Below are 12376 nucleotides of genomic sequence, written 5' to 3' on the forward strand. Positions count from 1 at the left end.
CGCCCCTAAAACTACCCGTCACTGGGGTTACGACCAACCAAGAGCGGTTGTGGTCACGTGTGGTCCGGATAACCGTTTAGTACCAAACATTATTTGGAATGAGAAAACATCCTTAAAACATTCTTTGAACATTACATTCAAATGTTTTCTTTAAAACATTAACCAAACTTGTAGGGAATGTTCTGAGAACGTTCCCTGCTAGCTGGGATGTATATACAGTATTTATTCAACAATAGAAAAACCCTCTGGAGCACAATGCAAACCAACCAACCAACATACCTATGACAAAAGACCAAGAACTTGGGGTATAAATACACAGGACAAATACAGGAACTAAAAACAAGTTAACAGAATGAGTAACTTTGAAAGAAAAAAAAAATTCTGACATGACTAAATACAGGGAATGAACTAAATTCATAGAACACATACAAGATGTGACTCCTCTCCCCCTCTCGCTAGGCAGCTGCTGGTGCCATAAATAAACTTCACTGAAGTGGTGGGAGTAGGTGATCATTATCAAGGGGAAGGAGGGCCAGATCCCTAGAGAGGAGTCCATAGAGGAACAGGCTGGAGACCGCCACAGAGTAAGAAACCATAGGAGCTGGCGCAATGGGATGCCCTGGAGAAGCCGGTATGATGAAGTCCAATGGTGGAGCATTAGGCAGTGCAGTCCAGGGCAGAGCCAGGAAGATGGAAGACCGAGGGATGGAGAACCAGGGTGAACCAGAAGTTGATGCAGTCTCATAGAAAAGGTACAAAGTTGTCACTTGGGTGATACCCTAAGGTACAAAAGCTAAAAGGTACATCTTCTATCACTCACCATTTTACTTATGCATGTATGTATTTATGTATGTTTGTTTAGTTTAGTTATATTTGTGATTTAGTTAAAAATTGTGCACACTATGTATTTGGTTCTGATTCTCTGCTTGCAACAAAGTCTATTTTACGATCTTGATCTTGTTACAGGCTCTAAGTGCTGTACATGCTAAGAAATTATTTTTCGGTGGCCATGAAAGATACGCTTTTCTTAGAATAAACGAATAATCAAAAGAGTTTGTTGGACGAACTGATTAATTGATTATAATATTAATTTAGCTAAATAAAGTTAATCCAATTAACTGACCCAAATATGAATAATTAATCATAAAAAGTTATGAGTTATTATTAATATTTCCCCTTTGAACTAACTCATTGCAATGTGATATAGAACTTAAAATAAATAAAATAATACTATCTGCCACGAAGAAAAGTGTCAGTTATATCAGGGGTTAGATGAACAAGTACAACCAGGATGCAAAAATAGTGCAATGTGTGGGTTGTGGTCAAATCCTGTGAGAGGATACGCAAACACTTGCTTAACATCACAGTTTAACACCATCCTGTTTGTTCACAATCTGTCTGTCAAAGAAGTGTTCGCATATTTCAGGCACCCATTATTTTATAAAATGGTCCACATGGTTGTTTTTCTCTACTTGTGGCATCTGGTTGGTAAGTTACAGCAGAATCTGTTCTTATCACATTTGGATATTGATCACTGAGAAATCAGCTAAACATTTACTTTTGTTTCACAGAATGGGTTTGAAATAACATGACGGGAAGTAAATTATATGATTTTAATTATATTATCTCCAAAAAAGAAGCAATGCAAACCATTCAATGTACACCGTGGGGATTAAGTAGTTTTACTTCCAGTTATGTTTTAGAGAATTCAGAGGGGAAATTGAATGTGTACCAGTATTACAATCCTCACTAGTTCACAGATAACTCTTACAAATGATCTGCTTTGCAAAATCAATGATAAATGAACTCTGTCCATTTAGGTTGTGCTTTGCTTGGCATGTTTGGTTTCCCATAACCAATCATTTTTTTCGGAGCAAGGGCACTAAAGGGGCCAACTGACTGTATTATTAATTATAAACCAGTTATTCTATTTAAAAATATATATTTACCCTTCATCTGTGACAAATTCAATGTTCTTCAGGTGTGTTTGGTGATAGATGCAGTGAAGTCAGTGTCAGTGATGGAGGGAGATTCAGTCACTCTAAACTCTGATCTCACTGAAATGGAGGATGATGATCTGCTTCTGTGGAAGTTTGGTACTGAAAACACTTTAATAGCTCAAATTAATGTGCTGGCCGACAGAATCACTGTATATGATGATGATCCTGATGGGAGATTCAGAGACAGACTGAAGCTGGACGATCAAACTGGATCTCTGGCCTCGTTTACACTGCAGGTCTTGATGCCCAATTCTGATTTGTTGCCTATATCCGATTTTTTTGACTGTCTGTTTACACGTTCTTTAAATTGTGACCCATATCCGATTCACGTGTTTACACTAGCCATACTATCTGAAACATCGCGCATGCCTAAAGGGGGTTCTTGCACACACTATCCGAGATGGACGAACACACAATATGTTTGATGCTAGCTCTGCGATGTATGCGAAGTTCATCAAACATCCCCATGATTTTGAGGCAGAGAAGGAGGAAAAGGAAACGGGCCATAGTTGCAGCTTGCGCATACGTTTCAGCTATTGTTTCCACCACCATTCAGAGGAATGTCTGGATGCGAGAGAGGTCTCAGGACTGGTGGGAGCATATTGTGGCGGGCTTTAATGAGGAGCAGTGGATCCGAAATTTTAGGATGAGCAAGCCAACGTTTGATATGCTGTGTCAACGTTTGTCCTTATTCCTCTCCTACGACGACACGACGTTTCGACGGGCCATCCCTTTGCAGATGCGCGTCGGGGTTGCTCTCTGGTGGCTTGCAACAGGTGCGGGCTATCGCACATTGGCACACCTGTTTGGGATAAGCAGCGCATCGGTGTGCCTGATAGTCCACGAATTCTGTCAAGCCGTGCAAAACAATTTGTGGCGTGAGTACATCCAGCTTCCGCAGCTGGGAGAGCTGCAGAACATCATAAGAGGTTTCAAAACCCGCTGGGGGTTCCCACAGTGCGCTGGGGCCATCGATGGGAGCCACATACCGGTCATCGCTCCATCTGAGGACCACACTGACTACTTTAATCGAAAGGGATGGCATTCTATCATTTTGCAAGCTGTTGTGGACCACAGATTTTGGTAAGGACAGCAAATAAAAATAATTTCACAATATACTGACATATATATATATATATATATATATATATATATATATATATATATATATATATATATATATATATATATATATAATATTGTCATCAAAGCATCCTAACTTCCATTGCATTTAATAAACTGTTCATAATGTAATACTTTTCTCAAAATGTAATACAATCTTGAGTTCATAATGTAATAATAAAATTTTACATTAATAGAAATGTATTACATTATAAACTCACATAAAACATGTTATTTTCATAATTATAATAGCATTTAAAGTAGAAAAATATTAGTATTTCCTTAAAATAAAATTTAAAAAATATAAATCCAGTCTTAAACTGCCTGCGAAATATACATTTATGTGCAGTTTTACATGTGTAGTTGTTATGTTACAAGGCTCGAAATGATAAAGACTTTTCATCTCAATAGTTTCACAAACATCAATGTTGGATGGCCTGGAAGTGTTCATGACTCCAGAGTTCTCAGGAACTCTGACATTTATGACAAGGCAGAAAGAGGAGTGCTATTTCCCAACGTGAGTTATTTTTCCATAAAGACTGATTACTTGCAGTGACAGACTGATCAATTATGATGTTCTAACCATGCACCCATAAGAATTCAATATTTTTATATGACATTTCAAATTTCTGCTATTAGAATTGAAAATCATGATCCTCATAAGCTATAGATATCATAATATAATTTTGTTTTCAATGTGCTACAATATACTGTACTAAAAACATTAACCTGAATTGTAAATACTCATTATGCAGACCTGTACTTTTGATCTGTAGATTGAATGCAGTTACACATTTTCTGATATTTTCACTCAGATCACAGATGAGATCCAAGGTGCACAGGTGCCTATCATGCTGCTGGGAGATCCGGCCTACCCACTTCGGCCATGGCTCATGAAGGGTTACCCTGATACGGGAAACCTTACAGAAGACCAGCGCTACTTCAACCAGAGGCTAAGCAGTGCTAGAATGACAGTGGAATGTGCATTTGGTCGATTAAAAGGTAGATGGAGATGTCTAGCCAAACGTCTTGATATTGACATAGCTTTGGTCCCCACTGTTATTGTTACATGTTGCACGCTACATAACATATGTGAAAAGCACAATGAAACATATGGTGAGGACCTCCCTGCAGCTGGCCCTCCTGAAGCAACAGGTGAGGATGGTGACCTAGTGGCTGTTGTGGACACTCAACCATTGAGAGTTCGGGAGGCACTGACCCAGCATTTTGCTACACAGCGCTGAACATGGCAATACGGCGAGATAAGAATGTGTGAATACCTCGCAATATTAATGGAATGATTACTTTACAATTATTTGTTATTAATTTTGATACTTTATTTTTGTTACTCTGTTGTGTTGGTGTACAATCACACTCAAATGACCAAGTTATCGTGTGCCAATAATAAAATAAAACATTTATTCTGGCTGAACATGAGTTATTTTCAACTGTATTCAGATCTAACTCAAATGTTGAAAAATGCGAGATACAAGTGCATTCAAGACTGAAGAGATCAAAACAAAGCTAAACTCCTCCATTTAACACGAGATAGCTCAAATGAACATTGGCTACACATTACAATGATGAAACAAAGGCAATTCTGAACATTCAGTACCCTGAGTACTGACAAATACTAAATTGGATGCATTTTTTGCCCATCCATTTTCAAAACTTGCCACATGAACAGCTGAAAAATTATTATTTCTAAACACTATCAATTGTGGGGCAAGGGGCTGAGGCTGAACACTCTTGGGGGCTGCCTGGCCTTGACTGAGCAGAAATGATGGGCTGAGAGTGTGTGTGGCCCTGGTAAGAGGTCAAAAGTTGGGCATCATGGTGAGAGGAAGGGATGTGTGTCTGAGTGTGTGAATGATGAGAGGACCCAGTAGAAGCATAACCTTCGTACCAGGTATGAAAGTTGGTGGCTTCACTTTGGTGAGGTGTTACTGTTATGCGTGTTTGATCTGGGTGATAAGGTGCAGTGTGTGTATAATCCGGATGGATGGGAGGAGGGCGTGTGTGATCTTGATTAAAGTGCTGACCATTAGTATGATCTGGGTGGAAAGGTGGTTTTTGGGTCTGATCTGAGCGGAAGGGAGGAGGGCGTGTGTGATCTTGGTTGAAGTGATGAGCATTAGTATGATCTGGGTGGAAAGGTGGAGTGTGGGATTGATCTGGGTAGAAGGGAGGTGGCCGTGTGTGTTCAAACCAAGGAGGGTGGGCTTGCTCTGGGAATGGCCTTAGGACAGGAGGTCTGCTGGCGAGGAACTGGGTGAACATTTACATTTACATTTACATTTAGTCATTTAGCAGACGCTTTTATCCAAAGCGACTTACAAATCAGGACTAAATTAAGCGAGTCATCATGAAGAGGCAAAAGACAACAACAACGCAAGAAGTGTTCAGAATACGAAGTTCAGGCATTATTCAGAGTAGCATAAGCATGATAAGTGGGATTTTAAGGGAGAGGTTTTTTTTTTTTTTTTTTTTTTTTTTTATGAGTTTAGGTGCTCATGGAAGAGATGGGTTTTCAGCTGTTTTCAGAACATGCCCATCATACGCAACTCGTGGGCTTGCTGGGCAGCCTGCAGTTTGAGTTGAAGCTCTGCGTCATCCGTCTGGCTGAGAGTACTGGCAATTTTCTGTGCGAACAGCTCCATTGTGGTTTCCATCTTGTTTTTGCGTTTTCTCCGTGTTGTAGATGGACCTGTAAATTTTTTTTATTTATTAATGTTTCAAAGAAATTGTTTATGACAGTAACTACATTTCTTTATAGGTTACTTTACTTTTTCCATTTAACCACTTAAAACAAGTATTTGTAAAATGGACACACTATGACTGGAAAAACATAATCAAGCCCTACCAGTTCGACTCTCCTGATGGTGTGCACATGTTGCTTCTTTGATGGATGAGGTAGGCCTATTGTCACTTGAAGTGGTTGAGTCACTGAATGAGGCCTCAGGAGAATCACGAGGATCATCTAAAAAAAACAATTCCATTCTTGACACAAAGTAACAACTAGAACAACAGATAATTGTGGTATTTAATAGGTCAGTTTTGGATGTGTAATATATGAAAAGCATTTTTAATTGTGGATGTTTAATATGCCTTTTGGCATATTAAACAAGGCCAAATATTAAACAAGGCCATATTAAACAAGACCAAAGGCATATTAAACAAGGCCAAAGGCCAAAAGCCTTTTGGACAGACATATTTTAGCCTAAAAAAAAAAAAATCAAATGGAAACCAAGAAAAATCTTAATTCAAATGGAAACCAATATTAATTTGCATACCCTATTGGCAGATAATTGTGCTTATTTTAAGCATTTTATTTTTTACAATATGTAATTTTACATATCTAGTAAATGCTTCTTGATTCAATCATATTTAGATATTTGGACTGGAAACAAAACAAAAATACTAAATAAGAAAAGCATTTTTTTTTTTTTTTTTTTTTTGCAGTGTGGCTCACAAATCAAAAATGTTCTCTCTTTTTAACATTTGGTATTATAACAATGGATATATAACGTTAATATAGCCTTGTTTCTGGGTGGGGGCGGGGGCATGGGACTAAACGCATCACATTTTCTCATCTGACGACAAGACGATAACTAGCAAACATTAATGTGAGCATGAAAGTTCCTACCGGTAGGAATGTCGGTGTCCTCCCCATCCACTGACTCTTCTTCACGGGAACTGTCCATAACATTTATTGGTGTGACGCTGGGCTTGCCCCCTAAAATTACATCCATTTGGTGGTAGAACGGGAATGTAATTCGACCATTACCACTTTTGTTATTGTGATCTTTCACCTCCTTGTACTTGGATTTAAGGGACTTCATTTTTCGCTGACATTGGATCCATGAACGTCTGTAGCCCTGCTCCGCCATTGCAGCCGAAATATCTTCGAAAACAGATTTGTTTCTGTAGGTGCCTTTAATTTTGTCTTGTACGGACTCTTCTCCCCACAGGGTGAGAAGGCAGGTAATTTCAGCCGTCGACCACTGCCCTGCATTTTCCTCCTCCATGTTTCCAATTCCTGTTATCATTTACCGCCTCTTCACGCTCCACACGTGAGAATAATATCACGTCATCAAAACCGCGTAGAACCAACTTGTCGCCGTTTTAATGACGTACAGAACGCAACCCAGATAGCACACGACTATTTGATGTGAAACTTACATCTGGAAGACGTATTTTAAAGAGTGTTTGCTCATCTGCAATACGTCTATAGGACGTTTCCTGTCAGATGTCAAATAGACGTTTATAAGATGTCAGTTTAACATACATTCTAAATCATTACATCTTAAAGACATCTTCTAAACGTCTATTTGACATCTGACAGGAAACGTCCTATAGACGTATTGCAGATGAGCAAACACTCTTTAAAATACGTCTTCCAGATGTAAGTTTCACATCAAATAGTCGTGTGCTATCTGGGAATGCTTCAAAAAATCCGATTTGCCTGTTTACATGACAGTCGCATTGGCACATATCCGATTTATTTCCACATATGAATGAGGCCTGAAACCGATCTGGAAATATCCGAATGCATGCGTTTTTTTCCTGTTTACACTGTCATAGAACAAATCCGATCTGTGTCACATGTGAGCAAAAAATCGGAATTGGGTCACATTTCACTGGCAGTGTAAACGGGGCCTCTGATCATCACAAACACCACAACTGAACATACTGGAGTTTATCAACTTCAGACCAACAGTGTGAGAAAGAGTTTCAGTCTTACTGTCCATGGTGAGTTATCAGTTTCACATATTTTAAGCATTTCACCATTGAAAGTGATGAATCTTAAGATTAGATTGTTTTGATCTTCTGTTGGCTTGGGTCGCACTCACGTTTTGCACACATGACATCTGCACTGAACACTTATAACAGCAGAACACTTTTAAGCATCAGAAACCACTTTACTCACCTATTCTACAAGGTTTTATTCACCGATCCAATGTGGCCAATGTCTAAACCAGTGTTACTCATTGCGCGGCTTGTGAGCCTCATGCGGCTTGCCAAGCTTTAATTTGTGGCTCGCATGGTGGTAAATAATACGGTGATATGATCATGCAGTCACTACAGATATTTCATAAAAACATCAAAAACAAGTAGGGCAATAACATAACCCGTTACAAACTCAAAGTGTCAGCTCTATTACAAATAATTTCGATAGGATTGAAATGGGTGGTTTATCGAGAGAACATGTAAACACTTGATCGATTAAAAACCGAAACTGAAAGTGTAACCCATTAGTAGGATATAACACCAAAAAAAAAAAAAAAAAAAAAAAAAAAAAAACAAGAAAAGAGGAAAAATATCTACTTGGGGTCTGAGCTCACCAAATATATACATATATTCACAACTTATAGTATCTAGAGTCCCGGGGTCGGGGTCTCACACCTTGCATTAATCAAAAGAAAAAAAAAAAGATTAATAATTTTAAATGGTTATCTAAAGTACTAACTAGAAAAATATATAATAATAATTGAACCAATGAATAAAAATAAAATATGAAATAAAATGAATTAATGAATGAAACAATCAGTTCACTGAACAGTAACTTGTCACGGTATCAAATGAGGAGAAGGATTTGCAGGTTAACAGTGTTTAATAAAAACATAAAACTCACAGCCGTACACAAAGTGATAATCCAAACAGGTGACACAGAGAAGGCAACAGAACAACCAGTGACATCAAACAATGAACCAGCAAAAGACACACACAAAGACACAGCTTATATATGCAGGTTAATGGGAAACAGCTGGTGACAAATGATCAATGATTAACAGACAGGAGTATGGGAAATGCAGTTCATGATACATATGACAGTGAGGGGAAGAGACATCTGGTGGCAACTCAGGGAACAACACTAATACAATACAATAAACACAAAACACAGTCTCACACTGTGACAGTACTCCCCCCTAAAAGGAGTGGCTTCCAGACACTCCATAAGACCAAGCACAAAAGTTCAGGTGGGTGGAGGAACGGAGGTGGATCTGGGGGAGGGATGGAGGGTCTAGAACCCCAGGGCGGGGCCGCAGGCGGTGCAGGGAGCCAGGGCGGGGCCGCAGGCGGTGCAGGGAGCCAGGGCGGGGCCGCAGGTGGTGCAGGGAGCCAGGGCGGGGCCGCAGGTGGTGCAGGGAGCCAGGGCGGGGCCGCAGGCGGGACCAGAGACCAGAACAGCGCTGGAGACCAGGGTGGTGCTGCAGGCATCTCCAGACACCAGAGCCGAGCTGCAACCCATGGTGGTGCTGGCGGTAACAGGAACCTGGGCAAAGAAGCACAAGAGGCCCTATGGGCCAGGTTAGCTAGGGCAGACAGTTCAACTAGCTTGGGGTCGGCCATCTCGGGCCAGGCAGAGAGTTCAAGGAGCTCGGGGACGGCCATCTTGGGCCGGACAGAGAGTTCAAGAAGCTCAGGATCGGCCATCTTGGGCCAGGCAGAGAGTTCAGGGAGCTCGGAGTCATCCATCTTGGGCAGGACGGAGAGACTTTCAGTCGTGACAGGAAGTGCAGTAGACTCATGTTCAGACCTCTCAGCTGTGACAGGAAGTGCAGTATACTCAGGTTCAGACCCCTCTGCCGTGACAGGAAGTGCAAGAGATTCAGGTTCATATTCCTCAGCCGTGACAGGAAGTGCAAGAGACTCAGGTTCATCTTCCTCAGCCGTGACAGGAAGTACAGCAGACTCAGGTTCATATTCCTCAGCCGTGACAGAAAGTACAGTAGACTCAGGTTCAGACCTCTCCGTCGTGACAGGAAGTGCAAGAGACTCAGGCTCAGACCTCTCAGCCGTGACAGGAAGTTCAAGAGACTCCGATTCAGACTTAACGGCCGATTCAGGTTCATGGGCTTGAGGGACATCTTGCTGAACAGAAGAGCAGAAAGCAGACCACACACACCACAGAGCCATGGTAAACACAGGAAATACTGAGTCCAATGAACATACCTCTGGTGCCTTCCTGAGAACAGGTGCAGGCGTGATGATAGTCCTCCTTAGAACAGGTGACGCTGAGACAACAGCCATCTGGAGTGTAGGGGCAGGTATAACCCCAGCAGTCTCAAAAATAGGTGCAGGCATAGTGACAGACTCTTGGGTACTGCTGCTGGCTTGGCGGCGGCCATTTTGAGGACGGGTGCAGGCTTGGCAGTGGCCCTCGTGAAAACCGGCACCGGGGTTGGAAGGCCAGCCCTCTGCACTGACCTTAATGGAGTCTCTGCCAGACTAGACCTCAGACGCTGGGTTCTGGCATGGATAGGAGAGAAAGGTGAGGCAGCCATCCTGTGAAGTGGCTCTGGTGCGGCAGCCATCTTGTGAAGTGGCTCTGGTGCGGCAGCCATCTTGTGAATAGGCTTGGGTCTCCTCTCCATCTCCCTCTCTCGTGGCCGATAAGGATGGCTGACGCGAAACAGTCGTTCCGAAGCTTTGCGAGATCCCGAAGCGCAGATGTGTCGAAACACTGATCCGAAGCGTGATTCGAAACACCCATGTCACGTGACTATGACCAAACGAAGCCTCGAAGTGTTTCACTAAGTGTTTCATCAGGTGTGGCCCGCCGAATCAGCGTTTGATTGGCACGGTCGGGAACAGACCACACAATCGCACATCTGTATGAAAGTGAAATAAACGCATATTGACCTCGTGGGTTTTTGTGAGAGGAGTTTGACTTTGAGGTAGCGGATTTTTGCTGATATAGTGACATAGTGCGATTTGATTAGTTATAGGCAATTTAGGCTTACATTTAAATTTACACAACACATTGACTGATGCTAGAGACAGACAGAGTATATAGTGTAAGGACCATCCATTAGCCCAACGACGGAATCCAACGGTCTGGCGAAGGTTTAAAGCGTGTATGTCTTTTCAGCGATCCAGTGAAGTTCACTTAATTTATTGGAACTTAGTTTTAGTATTACTTTAGCTCTATGCGTAATCTGACTCCAATTTCAAATGATAATCAAATTTAGATCGTATTTCTGATTAGAAAATAATCATAAATATTGATTATGAATTAATTTAGATCTTTGATTGTTCTGATTATCCCATACTTTCAATTATTCGTTCATCACGGACCTAGTGTCGCTTTGAGACGTCACGTCGCGACTGCGCGCTCACGATCACAAACTAGCCAGTCCTGAAATAGTCAGAGGGTGCAGTGCAAATATTTTACCCAATGCAGCCGCTCACTGCAGACCCATAGGTGTAATTTTTTATAATATTTGCAGCGTACAACATGCTAAGTCAGGGAATAGTCAGAAATCAGGAGGTCTTCCTAAGATGTGCCCCATGGTCCATTCAAAGTGCCTCCAGTTTGATCTATTCTGGACAAAATTTGCGGAAACACCAGACTACACATTAATCTACTGGAAATAATGATTTCAAAAGAATGCAGAATAAATCAAGATGTAACATTTATTTGTCAGGTAAAAATATCTCATGCCAATTAGAGAAGTAAATTATTAAAAGCCAATTCAAAAAATATATGACATCATTTACTCAAAGATGACTCTAAAAGTAAGTAATGTTTTCCTGACAAAGACACACAGTAATGTGTTAGGGTTTTCCAACAGGAAAATACTGACATGTATTACTGTGCGGGGGATTCTCCTGGTAAAAGATTCCCAAAGATTGCTCTGTCCCCTCACCTTAAATACCAGACCAGAACAACAGGGGTTAAACAAATGTTGTTTAGAGTTGTTTGGGCCAATCCCTGTACCCCAGGGGGGTAGCACCTGGTTTCTTAAGATATCGTAAAGAGATATCAGCCAGAGAGGAGATACAGGATTCTCCTAAGTTCTCAATCTTTCTCATTAAACCAATGACTGCAATGAAATTAAGACCATTTTACCAATCGCACTGAGACCCTTAAAATGACACCAAACATGAAAAGGAAAAACAACACATTCACAAGATACACCATAAGCGATATATAGACATTCTTAATTTAACTTTCAGTGACTTGAGGAGGGAGAGGGGGGATGAGTTGAAGTCAAACAAAGGGACAAGGAGATAAGTTTGGGCAGGACAAGGTTCTGTGCTCTGTCTTTGCTATCTGCTGTCCAGGGTGCATTTTATGGCTTTATTGCAGGGTGCGTTTTGTTTTAGCAGGAAAATCAGTTCTTACAATAGTGACACATTAATAGATACATAGATATACATATAGACAGATTAATAGATAGATACATATAGATAGATTACAGATATATAAATACATATATTATAGATAGATGCATATATAGATAGAT

The 12376-nt window shown here is 40.9% G+C and overlaps 2 protein-coding genes across 3 annotated transcripts; one reads left to right on the forward strand and one right to left on the reverse strand.

Moving 5' to 3' along the window:
• Nucleotides 1–1385: 1385 nt before the first annotated feature.
• On the forward strand, nt 1386–5576 carry LOC311296114 (uncharacterized protein). 2 transcript variants are annotated; one of them, XM_084417758.1, is made up of 4 exons: nt 1386–1488; nt 1982–3083; nt 3534–3639; nt 3938–5576. In XM_084417758.1, the coding sequence occupies exons 2-4, from the start codon at nt 2401–2403 to the stop codon at nt 4364–4366; spliced, it is 1218 nt and encodes a 405-aa protein (XP_084273884.1). In that variant the 5' UTR covers nt 1386–1488; nt 1982–2400; the 3' UTR covers nt 4367–5576. The 2 variants fall into 2 exon arrangements, with proteins under 2 accessions (XP_084273884.1, XP_084273885.1); XM_084417759.1 differs by having other exon boundaries at nt 1410–3083.
• An 86-nt stretch (nt 5577–5662) lies between these two features.
• LOC311296115 (zinc finger and SCAN domain-containing protein 29-like) lies at nt 5663–9226 on the reverse strand (the record flags this gene model as incomplete). Its single annotated transcript, XM_084417760.1, has 3 exons — nt 6769–9226; nt 5986–6102; nt 5663–5829 (listed from the first exon to the last, which is right to left on the reverse strand). The coding sequence occupies exons 1-3, from the start codon at nt 7169–7171 to the stop codon at nt 5663–5665; spliced, it is 687 nt and encodes a 228-aa protein (XP_084273886.1). The 5' UTR covers nt 7172–9226.
• Nucleotides 9227–12376: the final 3150 nt, after the last annotated feature.

This window comes from Rutilus rutilus (genome assembly GCF_951802725.1).
Source record: "Rutilus rutilus genome assembly, chromosome: 8".
Taxonomy (NCBI): Eukaryota; Metazoa; Chordata; class Actinopteri; order Cypriniformes; family Leuciscidae; genus Rutilus; species Rutilus rutilus.